Genomic DNA, 24,712 nt, shown 5'->3' on the forward strand with positions numbered 1-24,712 from the left:
GGGCGTGGTGCTGCCAAACAACTCCGTCGTGTGCCGAGTTGGCGTTCATTCGCTCACAGCACTTGCCCCAACGGCCTGTGAAGGCTATACGGAGGGGGGGGATTCTTTGTATTTGTGTGCACGTGTATGGGTGGTATCGAGTAGGAGCGATGGGGGCGAGGAGGGGGCTTGAGGGAGGGGAGGGGGGGCTCTACGTTATGAACCCGGTAACTTGAGTTCGATTCCCGGCCGCGGCATAACCGTAAATCAGTGGCTTAACACATTCCTGCGGAGGGAGCTGGTAGGAACGTTGTGGGTTGCTCGGTCAATGGCCAGGGTCAACGGCGGCGTGGTGTATTCCGCAAATATGGCCGACTGTGAGGGCGGGCACAAGCCGGCGTGAGTAGGTTAAACGTTGAGTTTTATAAGGGCACCACGGGGTGACCAGCCCCTCCCCACCCCAGCCCCACCCCTCCCACCCCCCACCTAGCCCCACCCTCCCCACCCAGCCCCTCCCTCCCCTCCCCACCCAGCCCCTCTCCACCCTCCCCTCTCCACCCAGCCCCACCCCTCCCATTTTTGGATACACGACGGACGGACGGGCACAATAATCCCTTGTGGGCTGGTGGAACCAGGTGGTTCCTACCAGTATAAACCAGTCCTGGGTTACACTCCCAACATCAGCAGCGAGCAGTGATCAGCCCGGTGAAGTATAGGTCAAACACCCCCCCCCCCCCACTTCCTCCCATGATGATAACCACCTTAACCATACAGACAAGAGGGGCTGTACATGATACTATTATTGTTATACAACATTGTATTAGAGGCCGTCCATAAATGACGTGACGCACCCTGGGGGGGGGGGGGTCAGACATTTGTGACGGGGGGGGGGGGTGTTTGAGAAATGTGACGTCACATCAAAATGCGCAACTTTAAATAAATCTAGACAACACGTTCTACTCAATTAAATATACTTTTTACTAAATGTTTTCTCCTACAACATCAGAGTGCAGCGCCGCATTAAATACGCACTGCAATGACAATAGTTTAAAGCGATTTGAAGCATTAATTCTAGATTTGAAGCTTTCGTGACTGCAATGATTCATATTCTTAGGTTTTTTTGGTAAAGTCACGTAGGTAAAAAACATTAAAAGTAAAATAAAATAAAAATCACGACGTTTCGGAGGCAACACAAGAGTGGTGGCTTCTGCAATCTCTCATTTACTTGATACAGCTGTCGTGGCTGTGACGGTACCACCTGAAGACGGAAGCTTGTGTTGCCTCCGAAACGTCGTGATTTTTATTTTATTTTACTTTTTAATGTTTTTTGACCTACGTGACTTTACCGAAAAACCTAAGAATACGATTTGAAGCATGTTTTATATTGGGGGGGGGGGGGGGGAGAGTTTTGTGACGTCATTTGAGGGGGGGTCTGACTTTTTGTGACGCCGTGTGACGATGCGGGGGGGGGGGGTAAAAAAAAAAATCCTCCAAAATCGCGTGACGTCATTTATGGACGGCCCCTTAGCGTATCCTGCGGATTAGGAGAGCCTCCAGGGTAAGTAATCCTCCACTCCCAGGCCTGTGCCCGGTGTCGATGTCTCTGTACAAACTAAATCTGGCCACGCGTGCGCACTCCCCACTTTTTTTAAAATCATTTATATTAAGTTCGCTTGCTTAATACGCTACGAGGGAAAGCTCTCCTATCTTTTACCGTTTTCGAATTATTCAGATTTGAACATCATTAAATGCGTATTTTTTCGTTCAAAACCGCTTTAATAACAATACAAGATTCTCGCTTCAAATGTATTTGCCGTCTAACGCTCTATCGAACGAAAAAAATCCCAATGTTATTTTTTGAACGCTTTCTGAAATACATGCAAACATGCATATGGGGCACTTAAAATCGAGATTTGGGGGGCCTTACAATGAAAATTTAGAATTTTCAGATTGCCTGTGCCCTAAAAGACATACAGATTGAGTTCTTTATTTATAGAGGTGATTGCAAGCTCTACTCTGGGGTTGCTGGTTTCCTGGTGTGCTGTCTCGCAGCCGATACAATCAAATGATCGATATCCCCTTCCGTTGATCTTAAGCGCACATAACATCGATAAAAGAATATAACATCGATTAAAGGCGGTGGTCACCGCATCGCGCGCTTTCAAACGCGGTGCTTCTACGACCGTCTGGAACGCTCTTCCTTCTCCCGATATTAAGTAGCCACTGAGCCTATGCTCTTTTAAATCATCTAAGATTGGAAACTCATTTCTTTAGTTCAACATCACGCGAATAATACGCGGCTGCCGGGAGAATTCTCACGCGCACGCCTCTGTGCTCAGCGATTCGACCCCCGAGGCGGGCATCTCTCCGTTGCCTACCGGGTCGGGGTTCGAGCAGAGTTCAAGATCTCTCCTCCTGACTCACCTACAGGATGGTCCAGATATCTTGTGACCCCCCCCCCCCCACCATATCGGGCGCCGCCGTGGCTAGGAGGATCTGCCAGTCACATCTCAGTCAGTCAAACTCCATAATCCCTCCTGCCAACAGCGAGCTTTCCACGCTTCACGTGATGGGTGCAACATAGCCTGGCAAAACTGTGGGGACGTCACCACGGTGGCTAGGAGATGTTAACTACCTCGCCTGGTATGCAGGAGGTCGTGGCTTCGAGCCCGACCCTGACGCCTGCTGCTGCTGTATATTTGGAGTTTGCGTGTCTCTCTCTCTCTCCCGTCGCTCGCGTGGAATTTTTCTCCGGGTCCTCCGGTTTTTCCCTCCCACATTCAGAATCAACATCACGCTTTCAGAGTGGCTTGCTGCTATAAATGTTCACATGATGATGATGATACCACTTCGTTGAGCTATCATTTGCGGCCAGGTCGCTTCTGAAAAAGAGCGAAAACAAAAACATAATTTAGTTTAATAGTTTTAATTCACTACAACTTAAAAGTTATTGTATATGCCCAATGGGTGTGTAATGCAATGTCACCACATTTGTTTTGTAATGTTCAGGGCCAATTAATTTGGGGGGGGGGGGGGGTCATAAGACATCTGGACCACCCTGTTAACAAGGCTGACTCAACGATGTTGCTCCCTTGTGGACACAGAACCCTCCTCCTGCTGCTGCTCCTGCTGCGTCGTGCCGCGTGTCCCAGCTGGAGGAGTGGGCTCGTCAGGGTGTGGCCTCAGGTCACGTGTCTGTACGGCGACAACGACGACGATGATGATGGCGATGATGATGGTGATGATTGTGATGGTGGTGGTGATGATGAAGATGATGATAACGACGATGACGATGATGACGACGATGATGATGATGATGGCGATGATGATGGTGATGATGATGATGGTGGTGATGATGAAGATGATGATGACGACGATGATGACGACAATGACGATGATGGCGACGTCGATGATGATAATGATGATGGCGATGATGATGGTGATGATGATGGTGGTGATGATGAAGATGATGATGACGACGACGACGACGATGATGATAATGATGATGGCGATGATGGTGATGATGATGATGATAATGATGGTGATGAAGATGATGATGACGACGATGATAACGTCGATGATGATAATGATGATTATGATGATAATGATGATGACGACGATAATGATTATGACGATGATGACGACAGCGACGACGACGAGGTTGATGATGACAATGATCATGATGATGATCACTACGATGATGACGATGGGTGACCGCTGGGGCATTGTCTCATTCCCCCCCCCCTTCCCCCAGAATGTCTAATTCACGTCCACTGGACGTTCGCTCTGCTGACTCCCCTCTCGAACCTCCCCCCTGCCACCCCCCACCCCATCGCTTAATTGAATTTACGACTTAAGACGCAGTTATTGTTTGTGTTGTTGTGGCGTTTTCTATTTACGTGATGTGCTCTACAGAAAGGCGTTCTCGAAATGTAACTTATTGTCATGATATTACTCACATTCGTGAATGGGGAAGGCCCTCCAATCCCCCCGCCTAAATCTGTCTCTCTTGCAGGCCCATTGCCCAAAACGTCAAGGCCACGGTATTAGTTGTTTCTGTTGTGTACCACCGCTGACGCAGCACCAACAAGCGCGGGGGGAGTTATTCCTAGCCCATAGCTGCCACGTGGCACATTCGTTGCGTCGCCTTGATAATAGGAACACACACACAACACACACACAATACACACAATACACACACACACAACACACACAATACACGTGTGTGTTGTGTGTGTGTGTGTCTTGGTAATACAAGACAAAGACCCCCCCCCCCCGTGTAGCCTTGCACATGCTGTTGGGGCAAGTGCTGTGAGTGAGTGGCACCGATGAAGGCCTGCACGGCGCACGAGGTAGGGGGGCGGAGGTATGGCGAGGGTTTCCGGTATCACGCCCGGCCGCCTTTGTCTCCCCAGTGCTGATGTTTGATTCGTGCAACACCAAAACAAATATGTTTTTTAAGGCTGAGTCAACCTAGGGGAGGTCCAGGATCGAATTCAGATGTTCGTCACCTGCGTTGGTTTGTAGCGTGGGCGGGAATCGAACTCGGTTTTTGCCGGGTTTGTAGCGGACTACGTCTCACGCACACACACAGCTGATGGGACCGGTGTTTGTCGGACAGCCGATTGCAGTAAGATCGACGTCACAATCGTCATCTACTCTTGTTACAACACCGTGATTGCAATGGCATCTTCGTGATCATTATCGTAGCCAGCATCATCGCATACAGTCGTAACAACACCGCGACTGTTGAATCATCTTCATCATCATCGCCAGCATCACAAGCATCATCGGCATAATCATCATCACCATCACCACCATCATCATCACTCTATTGTAGCTCTGTGTAGTCACTGTTGTAACCACACCAGCACTGTGACGACACCACCACCGTCACCATTGTAATGACACCCTCAATCACCATTGTAATTACATCATCATCAATCATCATGATTGAGAACCAACAGCGGCGGCAGCAGCACACGAATCTATCGCCCCCTTCAGAGCGCATGCACCGCGTGCATCCATTCCATCAGCTCTCTCCTCCTCCTCCTCTTCCTCCTCTCCCCCCGAACTCTCTCCCGCCTCCCCATCCACACCGCGCATCACTCTGCCAGCTCCGATACACGCGCGCACGCACGCACACGCGCATTCTCTCTCCCTCTCTCCCTCTCTCACACACATACGCATTATCTCTTTCTCTCTCTCGTTCTCTCACACACACACACGCGCATTAGCTCTCCCTCTCTCTCACACACACGCGCGTGCTCTCTCTCACTCTCACACACACACGCGCACACGCGTGCGTCTCTGCGATTCAGAAGCGGGTCACCGCTTCCGAGCCAAGGGGGTGGGGGGTGGGTGGTGTTAGTGGGTAACGTTTTAATCAGGAGCCCACGGCTCATCGTCGCTCGATGGAAGATCTCCGGTATAAGAGGAGCAGCAGCAGCAGCATCAGCAGCAGCAGCATTTGCCACCGCGAGCACAGCGACCAGCGCAGCTGCCGGTAGACGGAAGGAGGGAGACGCAATGAGAATTGACTAAGGTCGCGGACGGACAACGCGAAGCGAGCGGTGTTGGCTGGCCGCCGCTTGGCTGGTTAGGTCGGTGGGACGACGCAGGGAGGAGGAGGAAGGAGCGTGGTATGGGTTTCGGGGATGTATAGCAGCAGTGAGAGATCCGATGAGAGTGAGTAGAGAATACAATTATTTGTATCATCAGCGGAGGCGGAGGCTTTCACAATCGGCGGCATCCGAGGCAGCGAGCGGTGGTCGCCTCTTCGTGCCGATGTCATTCGGCGACACGAGCGTAGGATTCGCTTTCGTTCTGCCGTCTAAAAAAACACATCGCCGCTCGTATGCGTGTCATTGGACGATTGTTTATCATTAGCGCTGCCGCTACGCTCGTAACGATTTGTACAACAGTGAGGCCGTCTCGATCAATGCCTCTTCATCGTCGCCGTTTGTATGATAACAATAATTATTATTAATGCATTAGTTAGTATAGGGAAGGAACTGCCTTCACACGATAATGATACTACACGATCGTCAGGATTGTTATAACCTATTGTGTGTCACTGTCCGGTAGCATTCGGTATTCACACGGGGGTTTTTCCCCTTGTACGGGAACAATTCCTATCGGGTCCGATGACCATTATTATTATTATTGTATAATTATAATCATTGTTTGGTTATGCGACTGCTATCATTGGCCGCAGTGTTCGATCACAAACGACACCAAATGAAACACAACGCGTTTGTCCATAGCACTACCTCTTAAAAGGAGGAGGAGGAGGGTGGGGCGGGTATAAATATATATAATCGGCGACGTTTCGGGCGAGAGGCCAGAGATATAAGTCATCAAATCATTTCGATTTAAAGCTTTCGTGACTGCAGGGATTCATCTTCTTGGTTTTTTCGGTAAAGTCGCGTAGAAGGGAAATAATAAAATAATACAAAATAAAACATTATAAAATCATATCGGCCGCTACAGCTGTCGGGGAATAGAAGAACGGGGGATTCGGGTGGGGGGGGAGGCAAGGAATATCGCAGCAGTGCCTTTGGCGTGACTGTAGCCTCGGTAGATATCTGGCTATAGATAGCTGGCCAGATCACACGGCGAAAGGAAAGGGGGCTAAGAGCCACCACCACCACCATCATCATCACCATCATCATTAGCATCACCGGCAGAAGTGACACCAACGACGGCAGCCAACATGATGAAACGCAAGTTCAAGCTGCTGCTCGTGGCCGTGCTGGTGCTCGCCTGTTGCCTGCACATCGTGCTCGACCTCCTGCCCGAGCTGGAGAGGCGAGTGATGCGCGCGGACGAATGCGGTTGCGGATCGGCGAGCGACGTGGCGAGGCGCTCACGGCACAACGCCGCCAACGACGGGGGCAAGGCGGCTTTGAGAATTCTACAGGACGTTAGCAGCGGCGTAGTCGGTGGTGGTGGTGGTGGGTCATCGAACAGCAGCTACCACCACCAACACCACCAACAACAACAGCTGCTGCGGCAGGCACCGCCGGCGGCTGACGACGGTGGCGACGAGTCATCTCGTGGCCGGAAGAGGATTGCGGGCGTTGATGGCGTTCCGGCAGGCGGCATGCAAGGGGTTAAGAAGAGGTCGAGGGATAATGGTGGTGGTGGTGATGATGCGGAGGTGGTGATGGTGGAGGACTCGGCGTGGTCGTCTCTAGACGCGCTATTCGCTCACCCTCTCTACACGGTGACCGTTCCGACGCCATCCAAGGAAGATCTTCTCTTCATCGTGGAGCCGGGAGCCAAATTTAATCCCAAGAGTAAACGCCTGGACAGCGATGGGTGGTGAGTGTGGTTGATGTATGACGATGACAGCCACTGTCACCCCCACTCCACTCCCTCCTCCCCCCCCACATCAACTGTGAACACAGTCATGACGGTACTAATGTGATTATCAGCTCGTGAAAGATACCGCAATCGTCATCCGCCTCGCGCAATCGCCATCATTATACAATTATCGTAATCATCATCATCATCACCGCCACCGCCACCAACATCATCGTCATGACCATAATTGCACCACCACCACCACCATCAGCAGCAGCAGCTGCTGCTATTGCAACCGTCATCAGCAGGAGGGAAAAGCACCGCAATTCCATCATTACACCATCACAATCCACTACAAATAAAATTGTCATCGTCAGCACTTGCACCACTGCAAACATCGCCAGCCACTGGAATTGTCATCAGCGCCAACATAGCCCACAATCATAATCCTATAACGTCACACTGCAAATGTGTTTAAGGGATACTGTATCTACACGTGTGTGTGTATATTCAAATGTATGTGGGGAGCGGTGGTGCAGTGGTTAGCGCACTGCGCTACGATCCCGGCGACCCGAGTTCGATTCCCGCTCACGGCCAACACCGGCGATTATCTGAACCGATCCTGGGCCTCCCCTAGGTCGACTCGGCCTCAAATGAGTACCTGGTGCGGTGTGTAAACATCGCCACTGGGGAGACAAAGGCGACCGGGCGTGGTGCTAGCCACCCACCCACCCCCTCGTGTTCCGTTCTGGCCTTCATATGTGCTTGCTAACATCACTTGCCACAACAGTCAGTTACAGGCTATACGGGAGATCTTTGTCTTTGTTAAACGAAGAGAATGCACCCCACTGCATTGTCTTGCGATGTTATGCATGCATGCATGTACAGTGTGCTGTGCGTGTCCCAGAGCAACGTTGCGAGCTTACGCGAGTACTGTACAATGCAATTTGCGAGGAGCGGTGGCGCAGTGGTTAGCTTCGCTGGCTCTGCAAAACCCGGCGACGCGGCTTCGAGTCCGCCAGCTCTCGCAGCACAACATCGGTGAGGAATATCTGAACCGTTCCCACGGCCTCTCTCGAGGTCGACTCGACCTTAAATGAGTACCTGGTACGGTGTGGACAAAAAAATATGTTTTTTAAAAACCCCCATCAGCACTGGGGAGATAAAGGCGGGCGGCCAAGGAATGGTCACCCCACCTCGTGTGCCGTGTCGGCCTTCGTAGGTGTTAGCGAACAGTGCTTTGTCTTCGATGTTAGGATTAGGTACTTGGCAACCAGCAGCGTGAGAAACATTATCACTGATGACAACAAAACGATTAGAAACGTAATAGTCATTACAGCCAGCGCCTACCACCCCCCCCCGCCGTCCCCCCTTTCCCCCGGGCACATATACACGTGTTTTCCGGAGATCAGTCCCGGGCGGCTCCGGCTGAAATGAAGCCGCTGCGTACATAATAAGAGTACTCGCTGCACTGGCTGACGCGTTCACACCCGGCTGACGGGGTGGGGGGGTCCTGCCGGGCGCGAACGTCGGGAACAGTAGCCGCTCTCCAAGGTACTGACTGGACTTTGCTAATTGAAAAGAAAACACACGAACACAACACGCGCACACACCACACGCATATACACACACACACCACGCACACACACACTACACACACACACCACACGAATATACACCACACACGCACACCACACGTATATACACACACGCACACAACACACGCACACTCCACACGCACAGATGCTCCTGTTGATTCCGCCTGAACGGGATTGAGTCTCGTCTTGCAAGATTCGCCTGGGCGACATCAACATTCCAAACGGCAACGAAATCTAAAACAAAGTCGACGAAGCGATAGTGAAAACGGAGCGAACAAACCGCGTGCGTTCACTATCCAGGATCAAGCTTGATTTGCCTTCTGAGACGGAGCTGAGTTGGGGCGGCGAGGCGCGTTTCGCAGGCCAGGTGCCCGGGGTCGATCTTGTGTCGCCGCACAGGGACAGCTGCTACTGGGGGTGCCCCTTTTCAAAAGTGGGTGGCGGCGGTGGTGGTAGTGTGCTTTGGTATGAAGGGCGCGACGATAACGATGATTTACACCATTGGAACCTCCTTTGCCAGTAAAAAATATGATAATTGTTTTTTTACCCTTCTATCTGGCAACAAAACTGACACCTTTTTTACGAGGAGTCATGTTTGCATAGACCACAATACCTGCAGCCATAATGCAAACAAATAACATAACTCTGATAATATATGCACTGTCCTGGACCAATCAACTTCAAGGACAGTGCATATATTATCGGAGTTATGTTATTTGTTTGCATTATGGCTGCAGGTATTGCGGTCTATGCAAACATGACTCCTTGTAAAAAAAGGTGTCAGTTTTGTTGCCAGATAGAAGGGTAAAAAAAACAATTATGATAACGATGATGGCCGTGCGTGGTGGAGGTCGCAGATCGTGGTGCTGGCCACCCACTCCCTCGTGTACCGTGCCGGCCTTCGTGGGCGTTTACTTCCTGACGGCACTTGCCCCAACAAGTCTGTTAACGCCATACGGGGGATCTTTGTCTTTGGTCGTGGAGGAGTTTCGGTGATGAGTGGTTTTTATTTATTTTCTATAAATCCAGGAGAGCCACACTGAGTCGTAATAAGGCAATTATTGACGAGGGTCCTTGTCACATTTGGGTTTTAAAAAATATATATTTTAGGCTCATCATTTCTGAGCGGTTAAACCACGTGGGAGGAAACCGGAGCGCCACCCACCCCGCGCGCGAGAGAGACAGGGGGGGGGGGGGGGGCACAACGCTCTTGACAACCTGAATGTGAAATGGCAGTTGTTGCTCTCTATCTACACCAGCAGCCGTACGAAAGAATAAGAAGAATAAGAAATGTGTAGTGCGGTGATCCCCTGGCTCTCCACGGCAGCGCTCGATGATTGCCAGGAGGCCACGTGAAGCGGCGTAGCCACCGCCACCGCCGCCGGCACCGCCCGGCTGTGAAGTTGCGTGGTGACGACGGCGCCGGTGATGGGAGCTGTGGACACCGGTGGAAGCCGCTTAGAGCTACAACATGAACGACTCTGATGATGATGATGGCAATGATGATGATGACGGCAATGATGATGATGATGATGATTGCAATGATGATGGCAATGATGATGGCAATGAGGATGATGGCAACGATGATGATGATGGATGTTCCTCCCCTCCCCCGCAGGACGAGTGACCCGGCGGCCGAGCTAATCCCCGGCCCGCATGCCGCGGCGAGCCGCAGCCCGTACGACACGTACCCCAACTGGCTGCGGTTCCACGTGGGGATCACGCGGCGTGCCATGTACGGGCGCCGGGCACCAGTGGTGGACGCCCTCCTGGGCGACCTGCTGAGCCAGAAGATCGTAAGTGTGGGTACGCGGGCATTTTCCTCTCCTAAATTCTGCACACACCACGCCATGTCAGCATGACACCACGCCATGGCGACGCACGCCACACCGTGTCATGCCACGCATCGCCACACCATGCCACGCCACGCCGTGTCATACCACACCACACCACGCCGTGCCATGCCACACCACGCCATGCCGTGTCATACCACACCACACCACGCCACCCACGCCATATGTCACACCACGCCACACCATGTCATGCCACGCATCGCCACACCACGCCATGCCGTGTCATACCACGCCACGCAATATCATGCCACGCATCGCCACACCACGCCACACCATGCCATGCCGTGTCATACCACACCATGCCACACCACACCACACCACGCCACACCACGCCATATCATGTCACACCACGCCACACCATGTCATGCCACGCATCGCCACACCACGCCATGCCGTGTCACACCACACCACACCACCCCATACCGTGTCACACCACGCCACACCACACCATGCCACGCCACGCCAAACTTGCCACATCACGCCGTGCCACGTCACATCAACCGACTCCAAACCACCCTAGTGCTCTGGTCAGTCACACCACGTCCTTGCGATCACGCCACACCGTACCACACATCACACCGTACCACACATCACACCGTACGTACCACACATCACACCGTACCACACATCACACCGTACGTACCACACATCACACCGTGTCACGTTACACCCGCGCCACGCCGCACGCGTTGCTATGCTTTACACTAACGTTGCTGCTGCTGCTGCTGTTGTTGTTGTTGTTGGTGGTGGTGGTGGTGGCGGTTCAGTTGAACTCGGGGTGCGAGTTCAACTCCCTGGTTGGGAGCCGATAACATGAGCCCCAACTTTGTGTGGAAGTCAACGGCGGTTTGTTCCTAATGGGTAGACCCGCCCCCAGCCATAGGAATGTGGAATTCCCACCACCGGTGCTGCAATCCGTGTTGGAGCATGAGATCGCCTTCAATGTTATGAAACTTGTGGCAGTGGTCAAGCGAATGGCGATTTAGTGGTCACGTCGGTGCCATTACACCGGTGATGGTTTCGTGGTCAGGGAAGTCGCCACCGGGGAGACGGAGCGGTGAAATCGGCTCGCGGATCGGGTGGATGGGTTACAACGTGGCAGCACCGCGAGAAGTGGCGGGTCGACGGATTGGGGCAGGCCCTTCATCCAGCAGTGGAGTGACCATGGCTGCTGATGATAACACTGGTCAACAAAAAAAAACTATTCTGGCCTGGACTTTTGCAGCTGTTCTAGACTAATTTCAGGGTGCTGATTCCAAATCTGATCTCAGATTTGCTCTATCACATCTCATTTTTATGCTATTGGCATACCCCATTTTCATTGATTTTACCCGAAATTAACTCTTGTCACTTATGATTGCAAGTTGTTGCGAGTCAGTGACTGCTTTAGTGTTAAAATATGGTGCTGTATTTTTAGGATAGTGTGTTTATAATATCATTTTATGTAGATATCCACATTTATTTAATATTTTTCTTCCGCAGTTTTTATTGAAAATGCAATATTTGATATCTCAAAAACCTGATGTGATAGACAAAAACTGATGCCAGATTTGGAATCGGCACCCCAAAAATTACCTTAAAACCGTTGGAATACCTTATGCCAGAAAAAGTGTGTTGACCAGTGTAATGACGATGATGACGAGATCTGGCAGCAATGAAAACGGTAGCGCAGATGCAATGCAGTATATATATAGACTGTATATAGACTGTTTATATTCCAGTGGGGGTAGCTATCGAGTGTGTAGGCAGTACAACGGCACCAGGGCCCCCACGGGTCTGGGAAGCGAGAGGGGGGAGGGGAAATTGGAGACGGGGGAGGGGGGAGGGGACATTGGACAGGAGGGAGGGATGGAGGAGTGACGATGCCCAATTCGATTTCAATCCTCGGCCAGGTTCTGCTCTCCCCCCGCCCCTCCCCCCAATAATCACATTAAACAATGTTCTGGATGAAAACAGACCGGTGGATGATTGAGTTTAAAGGCGTCGACCACGGGAGACAGAACGAGCTGTGTGACCACCGCTGGAAGCAGCAAGCCGCTGTGGCGAGGAGACCGCTGCCTTAGGGGCGTGCCGGTTAGAAATGGGAGCCTAGGTTCAATTCCCAACTCGGGCACCTCTCGCTCTCTGTCTGTGGAGGTTGTGTGTTCTTCCTCGTGTTCTCCGTGGGGTTTCCCGCCTGGGTTCCTCCCCCAGCTTGAATAAAGGCAGCAGCAGCAAGAGCATCAGCAGCAGTGTGGAAGAGCAGGCTAAAAATGCCCTCCAGAGCTCCCTCTACTGAAGGGCCTTCTGGCAGCAGCTGAGTGAGAAAGCACTTGCAGGGCATGCACCTTTAGCTGTATCTTTGGCCGGGACCAGCCTAGCGAGTTTCCCACGTGGACTTTGACTCGCCTGAGTACGTCGATATACCTGAAACTAAACTCAAACAGTAGAAACGGTTTTTTTTTTGTATGTTACCATGTAAGCCCCACTGAGCTATACAGATTTTATTTTTCAGAAGCGACCTGGCCACAAATGATAGCTCAAAGAGAAGTGGCTTATGTGGATTTCTTTTTTAGCAACCAAATACTCTGAACGCACGTTTCTAAATGTGGAGGCAAAAAACCGGAGGATCCGTCGACAAATCTATGCTACAACGGGGAGAGAGAGACACGCAAACTCCAAATATACTGCACCCACGACCTCCTGTATACCAAGCGAGGTAGTTAACATCTCCTAGCCACTGTAACTGGGATCACTCGCACACATGCAGTAGCAACATCGTCCCATTACTGCGAAAACCTGGCAGGACCCTCCTAAATAAAATAAAAACAAGTCTTGAGACTCAACGCGACAGTGACAAGATGTTAACTACCTCGCCTGGTATACAGGAGGTCGTGGGTTCGATCCCGACCCTGACGCATTTTATATATTTAGAGTCTGCGTGCCTCTTACTCTCCCCGTGATCGCGTGGATTTTTCTCTGGATATTTCGGCTTTTCCCTCCACATTCAGAAACATGCGTTTGGAAGATTTGGCTGCTATACATTTCCACATTTTAAAAAAGCCAACTTCGTTGAGCTGATCATTTATCGCCAGGTGGCTCCTGCAGAAGAGCTGTACACAGCTCAAGTTGGGCCTTACCTGGTAAAACAAAACAAAAAATGTAGTCTTGATAGTGGCAGGCACTCTCCCGGGTCAACAAGCCCGTGGCGACATCGACCACGCTCTGTGCTGCACTGCCCCCGAGTGGAGACAGCGGGGAGTGAACGTCACTCGCAGCGCACGGACGCAGATTAATCGGGGTTCCGGGCGTCCACGACTATACACAAAGACCAAGATCTCCGGTAGAGCCTGCGGCAGACTGTTGGGGCAAGTGCTGTTAGCGAACACCTAATGAAGGCCGGCACGGCACACAAGGGGGTTTGGGTGGCCAGCACCAACGCCTGGCCGCCTTTGTCACCCCGGTGGCGATGTTTACACACCGCACCAGGTACTCATTTGAGGCTGAGTCGACATAGGGGAGGCCTAGAACCGGTTTTGATATTCGTCACTTGGTGGTGTTGGCCGTGAGCGGGAATCGAACCCGGGTCACCAGGTTCGTAGCGCAGCGCGCTAACCGTTACACTACCGCTCCACGACTATACACCCACTACTACACAGCTACTAATACACACCACTACTACACACGTGTAGATCAGGCTTAGAGACCCCCACAACATTTTGGATTGAAATCCTGATTATTATTATTATTGAAAAAATTTAATTGAAAACATTTTCCTCGCAGCGTTCAGTTGGTGCTCATGATGCTTTAAATACAATATTAACAGTAGCCTGGTTTGGGCCACTGGTACATGGTGACGTCACCATGGCGCTCGTACCAAGCTAGGTGCCCCTCGAGGCCGTCGCGCGAAGTTGCCGACGGCCCCGCTGCTGGCAGGAGGTCACGGGACGGAGGTCACGGGACGGAGGTCACGGGATAGAGGTCACGGGTTAGAGGTCACGGGTTAGAGGTCACGGGATAGAGGCAGGTGCCGTGGGTTGACTGACTGAGATGACTGCCAGAGGCACCACCCACCCACCCGTGCTCCCCGCCAGCCACCACCACCACCGCCACCACCACCACCGCCGGCCACCACCACCGCCGCCCGCCACCACCACCGCCGCCCGCCACCACCACCACCGCCGCCGGCCACCACCACCACCGCCACCACCACCACTGCCGCCCGCCACCACCACCACCGCCGCCCGCCACCACCACCACCGCCCGCCGATGAACAACAGCGCACGCGGTCGCACCGTTGACACTTGAACCGCCGCGCCATCCGGTCGGTCCGCACGCACACCGCGTGACCCCACTGCCGTCCGTTCCGTGTGCCACCCTTCCCCGACCCCTTCACCACCCCCCCTTCCTCTACCCCCCCCCCCCCCACACATCCACCCCCCCCCCCCCGCACTTCCCGATTCAGTCATGAAGTCGGGCGGCACGCAACTCAAGCTCATCATGACCTTCAAGAACTACGGCCAGGCGCTCTTCAAGCCCATGAAGTAGGTGCCAACACGCGTCGCGCCGGGCTCCGCTAAAAGAGCCACCCCAGCAAGCGCGCCGACGTTTATTTAAAAAAACGTTGGCGTGTGGCTGGAAACCGTCGGACCAACGTTGCCTCGACGTTGGCTCAACGTTCCATCAACGTTTGGCCCAGAGGACAGGGAATGGGGAAGGGGTTGACCCCATTTCATGCCTTGCACCAGGGCTCATTCGAACCAGACTGGGGTATAGGGGGGTGGGGGTATGAATGGGTCCACTCCCAGTTGATCGATTGTCAGGTTGCTTGTTGGTGGGGTAAAGCGTGGGTACTCACACCTCTTGGAAAGACGTGGGGCACCACCTTGGCCTTGAATGAAGGCGTAAGCAGCAGCAGCAGCAAGAGCATCAGCAGCAGTGTGGAAGAGTAGGCCAAAAATGCCCTCCGGAGCTCCCTCTACTGAAGGGCCTTCTGCCAGCAGCTGAGTGAGAAAGCACTTGCAGGGCATGCACCTTTAGCTGTATCTTTGGCTGGGACCAGCCTAGCGAGTTTCCCACGCGGAAGTTTGACTAAACTGAGTACGTCGATATAACTGAAACTAAACTCAAACAACGTAAAGTTTATTGGTATTTGACCAGGTAAGGCTCACTGAGCTTTGTAGCTCTTTTTCAGAAGTGACCTGGCCACAAATGACCGCTCAAAGAAGTGGGTTATCGTGTGGGAATTTATAGCAGCCAAATGCTGTCAACGTGATGTCGATTCTAAGTGTGGAGAGAAAAACCGGGGGACCCCGAGAAAAATCCACGCGACCACGGGGAGAGTAAGAGACACGCAGACTCCAAATATACAGCAGCAGGCGTCGGGGTCGGGACCGAACCCACGACCTCCTGCGTACCAGGCGAGGTAGTTAACATCTCCTAGCCACTACATAACGAATGACAAAATAAGTTTTTCACTCTAAATCCTTTATATGCGTGGCGGCTAGAGTCCTCTCGTCCTCTGGCTTGAGATGGCTGCCACCTATGGGTCAGATGATTGTCTGCAGTATTAAACAATTGGTAATTAAATATTTAATTTGTTTTCCCTAAACAGTGTAAAATTTTGGAAAACTATTTTCACGAACATTAATTGTCTCGCACAACGAGTCTGTGTGCAAAATGTCAGCTCGATTGGATCACGGGAAGTGGGTTAAAAAACGACCGAAAGATTTGCACGGTCCTAAGCAAGCAAGCAAGCGAACTTAATATAAAGGATTTAAAAAATTAACCCATAAAAACAAAGTTTTTCACAATAAATCCTTTATATGCGTGGCAGCTAGAGTCCTCTCGTCCTCTGGCTTGAGATGGCTGCCACCTATGGGTCAGATGATTGTCTGCAGTATTAAACAATTGGTAATTAAATATTTAATTTGTTTTCCCTAAACAGTGTAAAATTTTGGACAAAAAATTTTCACGAACATTAATTGTCACGCACAACGAGTCTGTGTGCAAAATGTCAGCTCGATTGGATCACGGGAAGTGGGTTAAAAAACGACCGAAAGGTTTGCACGGTCGTAAGCAAGCAAGCAAGCACGCAAGCAAGCGAACTTAATATAAAGGATTTAAAAAGTTCACTGCTTGAGCACGAGTGCTCCCGCTCCGTCTTCTACCCACAGGCAACGGAGGGACCAGCAGACGCCGCCCGATTTCTTCTACTTCTCCGACTTTGAGCGGCACAACGCGGAGATCGCCGCCTTCCACCTCGACCAAGTGCTCGACTTCCGCCGCGTGCCCCCCGTGGTGGGGCGCCTCGTGAACATGACGCGCGAGATACGCGACATCACCAACGACAGCAAGCTCATCAAGACGTTCTTCATCTCGCCCGGTGAGGTGGTGGAGGGGGTGGGTGGGGGGCCCAGAGCTGAATTGTTCATCCGGTCCGTCCGTTGTGTTGGTCCATCCCTCTGTAGCTCGCTCCATCTGTCCGACCATCCGTTGGTTCGCACACCCATCCGTCGATCTGTTGGTGTATTGGTTTGTCCATACATCTGTGCATCTGTCCCATTCGGATTGTGCATCCCTCCCTGAGTCCGTCAGTATGACAATCCGTCTGTCCACTCGTCCGTCCGTTAGCCTGTCCACCCACACAGCTGTCAGCATGTCCATCATCCATCCGTTAAGCTGTCCATCCATCCATTCGCGAGCATGTCCGTCCATCCATGAGTTAGCCTATCCGTCCATCCATGAGTTAGTCTGTCCACCCATCCATCCGTGAGTCTGCCCATCCTTCCGTAACGTCTGCCCACGTGTGCGTGCGTGAGCAGCGAACAACGTGTGCTTCTACGGCGACTGCTCGTACTACTGCACGACGGAGCACGCGCTGTGCGGGCAGCCCGACCAGCTGGAGGGATCCCTCGCCGCCTTCCTGCCGGACACGGACATCGCGCCGCGCACCTCCTGGCGCAACCCGTGGCGCCGCTCCTACCACAAGCGGCGCAAGGCCAAGTGAGCGCCCGAGTCCGGTCGCGGGGTTCGAGGCGGTAGCGGTGTTGGCGGTGGTGGTGGTGGCGGTGGCGGCGTTGGTGGTGGTGGTGGTGGCGGTGGCGGTGTTGGTGGTGGTGGCGGTGGCGGCGGCGGTGGTGGTGGTGATGGTGATGGTGGTGGCATCGGCGGTGGTGGCGGTATCGGCGGTGGTGGTGGTAATCGCGGTGGTGGTGGTAACAGTGGTGGTGGTGGCGGTGGTGGCGGTGGTGGCAGTGGTCGTGGCGGTAGTGGCGGTGGTGGCAGTGGCAGTGGTGCGCGCTACCGCCACAAACTCGCACGTGGTCGACGCCGGTGTCGCATATCTGAGCAGGTCGTGGGCCTCCCCCTGCGTCGACTCGGCCTCGTGCGAGTAGCCGGCGCAGTGTTTTAAACGTCGCCGCTGGGGAGACAAAGGCGGCCGGCCAACCGCGCTCATCGCACCACCGATTAGCACGGTTGGCTACGTACGGTGCGAAAGAAGTTCGACGCGTAGTACACACACGGCCACCCACCCCATCGTGTGCCACAGCGCCGGCCTTCACAGGTGCTGCTCGCTAACAGCACTTGCCCCAACCGTCCGTTACGGGCCACACGGAGCACTCATTAGCGGTGCGGTGCGCGCAAATATTCCGGGGAGACAAAGGCGGCCGGGCAGGCGTGGCGTTGTCTACCCCACCGCCCGCCTCGTGCGACGCCCTGCGAAACCTAGACGGGCACCTTTACATTTTTTTTGCGCGTGACCCCCCCCCCTGTTCTTTCCCCCCCCCACCCCTCCACCACCACCTCCCCCCCCCCCCCCGTACCAGCTGGGAGATCGACCCCAACTACTGCAGCGAGGTGCGGAAGACGGCGCCGTACAACTCCGGCACGCGCCTCCTGGACGTCATGGACATGACGGTGTTCGACTTCCTCATGGGTGAGCCGAGCCGAGCGTCCGCCGAGCGTCCGCCGAGCGTCCGCGCGCGCCACTGCGTGCCCGTCCCCCCGATTCGCCGCCGTGCGACCTCCGCTGTGGCCCAGTCTCTGACCGGCGGGTGGTCGCGTCCGTGACTTTGCAGGCAACATGGACCGGCATCACTACGAGACGTTCGAGAAGTTTGGCAACGAGACGTTCATCATCCACCTGGACAACGGGCGCGGGTCAGCGGCGCCCTGGATTCACTCACCCGCCCCCCCCCCCCCCACACGATCGAGTCGACCGCTCGCTCGAGTCGAGTCGACCACTCACTCACTCGAATCGACCACTCACTCACTCGAGTCATCCACTCACTCACTGAAGTCGTCCACTCACTCACTCGTGTCGTCCACTCACTCAATGAAGTCGTCCACTCACTCACTGAAGTCGTCCACTCACTGACTTAAGTCACCCATTCACTCACTGAAGTCGTCCACTCACTCACTGAAGTCGTCCACTCACTCACTTAAGTCGTCCACTCACTCACTGAAGTCGTCCACTCACTCACTAAATTCGTCCACTCACTCACTTAAGTCGTCCACTCACTCAATGAAGTCGTCCACTCACTCAATGAAGTCGTCCACTCACTCATTTAAGTCATCCACTCCCTCACTGAAGTCGTCCACTCACTCACTTAAGTCGTCCACTCACTCACTGAAGTCGTCCACTCACTGAAGTCGTCCACTCACTTAAGTCGTCCACTCACTCACTGAAGTCGTCCACTCACTGACTGAAGTCGTCCACTCACTCACTGAAGTCGTCCACTCACTCACTTAAGTCGTCCACTCACTGACTGAAGTCGTCCACTCGCTCACGTCGTCCAATCACTCACTCACTCACTCAAGTCGTCCTTCTCACCTGTTTAGCCTTTGAGCCGAGGGGGCTGATTGATTCGAGGGTATCTCCTGGGGTGGAATATGCTACCAGAGTGTCCACTAGGGGCAATGTCCACAATGGGCAGAACACTTCGTGTGGATACTGTCTGTCATATAGACACTGTTTTGGCAAAACAATATTCTTTATCGCACATACTGCAACACCCTTATTTAATTACAATTTTTTCATGGACAGCTCCCACAGTGACATTGCTATCGTATATTTTTGTGATCCAGAGATAAAATGCTTCGTGAAAATACGTGTTGGCATTTGCCACCCTAAGGCGTACTGACAAAACTATCTCTGGGGCAATGGCTCAATGACCAGATTCCTAACCAATGATCCATTTACTCATCCATCCATCCATCCACTCATTTACTCACCCATTGACTCACTCACCAAACCACTCGCTCACTGACGCGTCCACTAACTCACCCATACATCCACCCTCCCACCCACTCATTCATTGACTCATTCCCTCACTCACTCATTAACTCACTCACCCACCTGCTCACTCACTCACGGACCCGCCCACTAAGTCACCCACTCACCCACACACCCAGCCACTCATTCACTCACCCATTCCCTCACTCACCCATTAACTCACTCACCCACCTGCTCACTCACTCACTGACCCACCCACGAAGTCACCCACTCACCCACACATCCACCAACCCAGTCACGTGTCGACCTTGACCAGGCACGTGATGGAACTTGTCTTGTCCTGCAGGTTCGGGAAACACTCTCACGATGAGATGACCATCCTGGTGCCTCTGCAGCAGTGCTGCTGGTAAGATGCACCACGGCTCGCCATGAGCACGATGATTTAGCACGATTCATCATGATTAAGATCTGGAAGAGTGTGTCAAATTATGTTGTAGAAAGAGAGAGGCTTTGTAGAGCTTCCTCTAGCAGCGGAGGCCCTTCCGCCAAAATTGGCGTGAGCGAGCACTTGCAGGGGCTGCACCTTTACCCATTTCGCTATCCCGCATATCAATTGTGAGCTTAACTTCTTCTCTCCCTCCCTGCCATCATCACCGTCATCATCACCGCCACCATCACCACCACCGCCACCATCACCACCACCGCCACCATCGCCACCATCACCACCACCGCCACCATCGCCACCGCCACCATCACCACCACCGCCACCATCACCACCACCATCACCACCACCGCCACCATCACCACCACCGCCACCATCACCACCACCGCCACCATCACCACCATCACCACCACCACCCCCACCGCTCGTCCTCCAGCATCCGCAAGTCCACCTACCAGCGCCTGCAGCTGCTCGCGGAGCCCCGGTACCGGCTGAGCGCCGCTATGCGCGAGTCCCTGAGCCGCGAGCCGCTGGCGCCCATCCTGATCGAGGCTCACCTGCGGGCGCTCGACCGCCGCCTGAGCCTCGTGCTGGACGAGGTGCGGGCCTGCGTGGCCAGGCTCGGCATCGACGCCGTCGTACTCCCAGAGCCGCCCGCGGCGGCCGTGGCGGCGGCGCCGCGAGGCGCGGGCAAGGACGCAGGAGGGAAAGGAGGTGGTGGGAAAGGAGGTGGAGGAGGGGGAAAAGGAGGAGGCGGTGGTGGTGGTGGCGCCGCGGCGAAAGCCGCCGCAGCCGCGGCACGGCGGAGATAGCCGTGCCGACGGCGCTCCTCCCACGGGATGTTGTTGCCGGCGGCGTGGCGACGTCGCCGCGACGTTGGAGTTGGCCAGAGGGAGGAGGCCAAACGGGGCCTCCCGGCGTCGCGGGAGGGCTGCTGCGTCTGCGCGGCGCAGAGACGGGGACGCGTTGCGGGAGGGACGGGGGAGAAATATCTCCCGTGGAGCGACGAGCTGCGCCGTCAGTCGTGTTCGGTTTTTTTGCCTCGTCGCGATCGCGGAAGCTCGCGGAAGCTCGCGGGATTCTTACAAAAGGCTTCGTCGGGGAGAGGGCACCGCACCGCCCCGGTGAAGAAGACACAAACTCTAAACCCCAAGGGGCGAGGTGGTAACTCGCCCGGGCGTCCGCGACGATGGATTTGAACGACGGCGGCGCGGCTGCACGTGGCCGGGGGGGATGCCTTCGTTTCTCGCCGAATCATTTATTTTGTTGCCGGCTCAACTGGCGGGCGTGAGGGCCTGGCCACTGGCCGCTGGCCGCTGCCCGGCGCTGGGCCCGATTGGTGTGTGTGGGCCCTGTTAGCCGGCCAACGCGGTGCGGTTGGGACTGGTGAGTGTTCCGGAGTGTGGGGGAACGGCAGGGGGTGGGGGTTCAGGCTGGCAGAGGGGGTCACGTCTAGTTCTCTCCATACCTCTCTTTTCAGCTGTGCCCCCCACAGCCGCCCCCTCCCCCCCCCCCCCCTTAATCGCACCGCTCTCCCTGGCTGCAGTCGTCCGGTGCTGAGTTCCCACGGGCCAGCGGCTCGGAGCAAGCCGGGGCGAGCGGCTCGCCCGACGACTCCCCGAGCTCTCGCGTGGCGAGGCGGAGCGGCGTTTTGCCGTTGCGCTCTCTCCTCGCTCGCTCGCCGCAGGGACGGAGGAAGTCGGGGGGGGCCTCTTTCTCTCGTTTGCTGGTGGGCCTCCCTCCAGTTGCGTCGGATCCTCCATTGGCTGCCGCCTGCTTTGTGGAAGGAGCCCAGTGGGGAGGGGGGGGCCGTAGGGGAGGGGTCGTGATTTAGACAGCGGCACCAAAAATGGGGGTGATCGATCGGTGGTGAAATTCTCACATTTTTTTTATCGAAATTATATTTTATTTCTTTTAACTAAAATATGTATTGAAAGAAAATATATAATATAAGTTGGGATGCCTGGTGGCAATTTTGTTTTTAGTTGTTGAGTCATTTTTAATTAGCGGCGCAAAAGTTTTTTTTGTGTAAAAATATTTTTTAAAAAGAAGAAGTGACGACAAGTGACAGACACAGAACCACCCCGCGGTTGGTTTCGTCGCGATGGGGAATTCGCTTCCGTGGGTTTTCCTCTCCGTTCTCGCGGCTTACGATCGCTAGCGAAATGTGCGACTTGGCGGTAGTAGTGGTGGTGGTAGTGGTGGTGGTGGTGGTCGTGGTGGTGGTGGTGGCGGTCGTGGTGGTGGTGGCGGTCGTGGTGGTGGTGGCGGTAGTGGTGGTGGTGGCGGTCGTGGTGGTGGTGGCGGTCGTGGTGGTGGTGGTAGTGGTGGTGGTGGCGGTCGTGGTGGTGGTGGCGGTGCGGAGGGCACGCGCGCGCCTGGGTAATTTATTAGCGACGATGGCGAGCTCCGTCGCTTCTCGTGCAATGGGAATCTGTCGATCGATCGGGACGGCAGTGTGTGGGGGGGGGGGGGGGGGGGGGCTGGGGGGGTCGAGGGGGGGTGGAGCGGGAAAAAATATCGCAGTGGCAAAACCAGAGTTTTTCGGCAAAATAAAACTTCGCTTAAACAATATATACACACACACAGATAGATAGCAAAATAAAGATCCCCACCCGTATAGCCTGTAACAGACTGTTGGGGCAAGTGCTGTTAGCGAGTAGCACCTATGAAGGCTGGCACGGTACACGAGGGGGTGGGTGGTTAGCACACATGCCCGGCCGCCTTTGTCTCCCTAGCAGCGATGTTTACTCCGCACCGCACCAGGTACTCATTTGAGGCTGTGTCGACCTAGAGGAAGGTCCCGGACCGATGTGTGTCTGTACTGTACGTTGAACTTCTTTCGCACCGTACGAAGCCAACCGTGGTCGTCGGAGGTGCGTGGAAGGACAACAAACTAAAAACAAAAAATCATTTCTAAAGAAATTATTTTTAATTTCTAAAGAAATTATTTTTCAATCGACACGATTTAAAAGTGCGTTCCAGACGGCCGCAGAAGCGCCGAATCTGAAAGCGGCGCGCGACGGTGATCACCATCATCTTTCGTCCATGGCCAAGCCCAAAGCCCGCCGCCTCCGTTGCTGCTGCTGCTGCTGTTGCTGCTGCTGCTGCTGCCGTTGCTGTTGCTGCTGCTGCTGCCGTTGCTGCTGCTGCTGCCGTTGCTGCTGCTGCTGCTGCGAGGATAAGCGGAGTTGGCGTGCTTGATGGTTGATGCTCATCGACACCACTATACAGCCGTAGACGTTGACGCGGTTTTAGTTTTTTTTTGCGAAAACATTTTTTTTTGTGTGTGTCAACTCTCGTTCCGTTTAATCGTATGGCCTCGTCCGAGGAGCGCCGCCGCTGGCCCCAGTGATGGCCCCGGCGCACGGCTCGCTTGTGCGGTGGAAAACGAGCGGAAGAAGGAGGACGAGAAAACAAAAACGACGGGAGAGAGGAACCATTCCGTGGACGGCGCTGCGGCGGCGTGTGAACGTCGGTTCGCGACGCTCTGCTCTTTGGGATGGGTTTTTATTTTTATTTTGTTGCACTAGAGGGGCGTGCGACGCGGATGTGGAACCAGCGCCTTGCGCGCAGGGACTAAGCGCCTGCTAAGCGCCGCCACGGGCGTGCGCTCGATTTTAAGCCCCACACACATTCCCCGCGCGATTATAATTATCGCCTAACTTATTTTCTGCGAAGACAACAACGACGACGGATGTCGTGTTTTGGTGGCGGGCGGGGAAGGCCTCGGCGGGTCTCGGCACTCGTTCACGTGGAGGATTCCTCCATTGCACGCGTTGGACCAATTCCCCTTCGTATCATCGGAGTCAGGATGTTTATTTATGCTGCGGGAGGAATCCGATGAGCTATTAAGCTCTTCTCTTTCTTTTTTTTATTTCTCACATATGTCCGGTCAGGGGGCACGGGGTCAGAATGTTACAATGACAAACACAAAAACACCGTCAGGAGTGCCAAAGTATGGGAAAGGTTGTCAAATCACTTGCGAAAAATCTACAGATGAAACTAAAAACATTTTCTTACCAGGCAAAGTCCACTGAGGGATGAACTTATTTTTTCAGAAGCGACCTGGCCACAACTTATAGCTCAACAAAAGGGGGCCTATCACGTGGACATTTGGAGCGGGGGGGGGGGGGGAACTGGTGGCGTGCATCTTGGGTGGTGCTTATCTTCGTTGGCGATCCAGTGGTGGGAGAATCCACGTTCCTATGGCGAAAGCCCAGTATGTATATAATGTGGCACAACGGCTGTTCATTTCTCACAAAGTGGTAATCATTTTACGGAGCCCAGAGGAATGATGGGCTCGGTTCCCTCC

The 24,712-nt window shown here is 54.0% G+C and overlaps 1 protein-coding gene across 1 annotated transcript; it reads left to right on the plus strand.

The window, feature by feature from the left end:
• The first annotated feature begins 5,106 nt into the window (after window positions 1-5,106).
• Window positions 5,107-22,598, plus strand: LOC133346207 (extracellular serine/threonine protein kinase FAM20C-like). Its single transcript, XM_061557714.1, has 9 exons — window positions 5,107-7,305; window positions 10,504-10,691; window positions 15,183-15,261; window positions 16,894-17,102; window positions 17,542-17,722; window positions 18,547-18,656; window positions 18,799-18,880; window positions 20,302-20,361; window positions 20,834-22,598. The coding sequence occupies exons 1-9, from the start codon at window positions 6,695-6,697 to the stop codon at window positions 21,207-21,209; spliced, it is 1,896 nt and encodes a 631-aa protein (XP_061413698.1). The 5' UTR covers window positions 5,107-6,694; the 3' UTR covers window positions 21,210-22,598.
• The last annotated feature ends 2,114 nt before the right edge of the window (window positions 22,599-24,712 follow it).

Source organism: Lethenteron reissneri, chromosome 3, assembly GCF_015708825.2.
Source record: "Lethenteron reissneri isolate LAM-NWPU_2019-01 chromosome 3, ASM1570882v1, whole genome shotgun sequence".
In the NCBI taxonomy this organism is placed as follows: Eukaryota; Metazoa; Chordata; class Hyperoartia; order Petromyzontiformes; family Petromyzontidae; genus Lethenteron; species Lethenteron reissneri.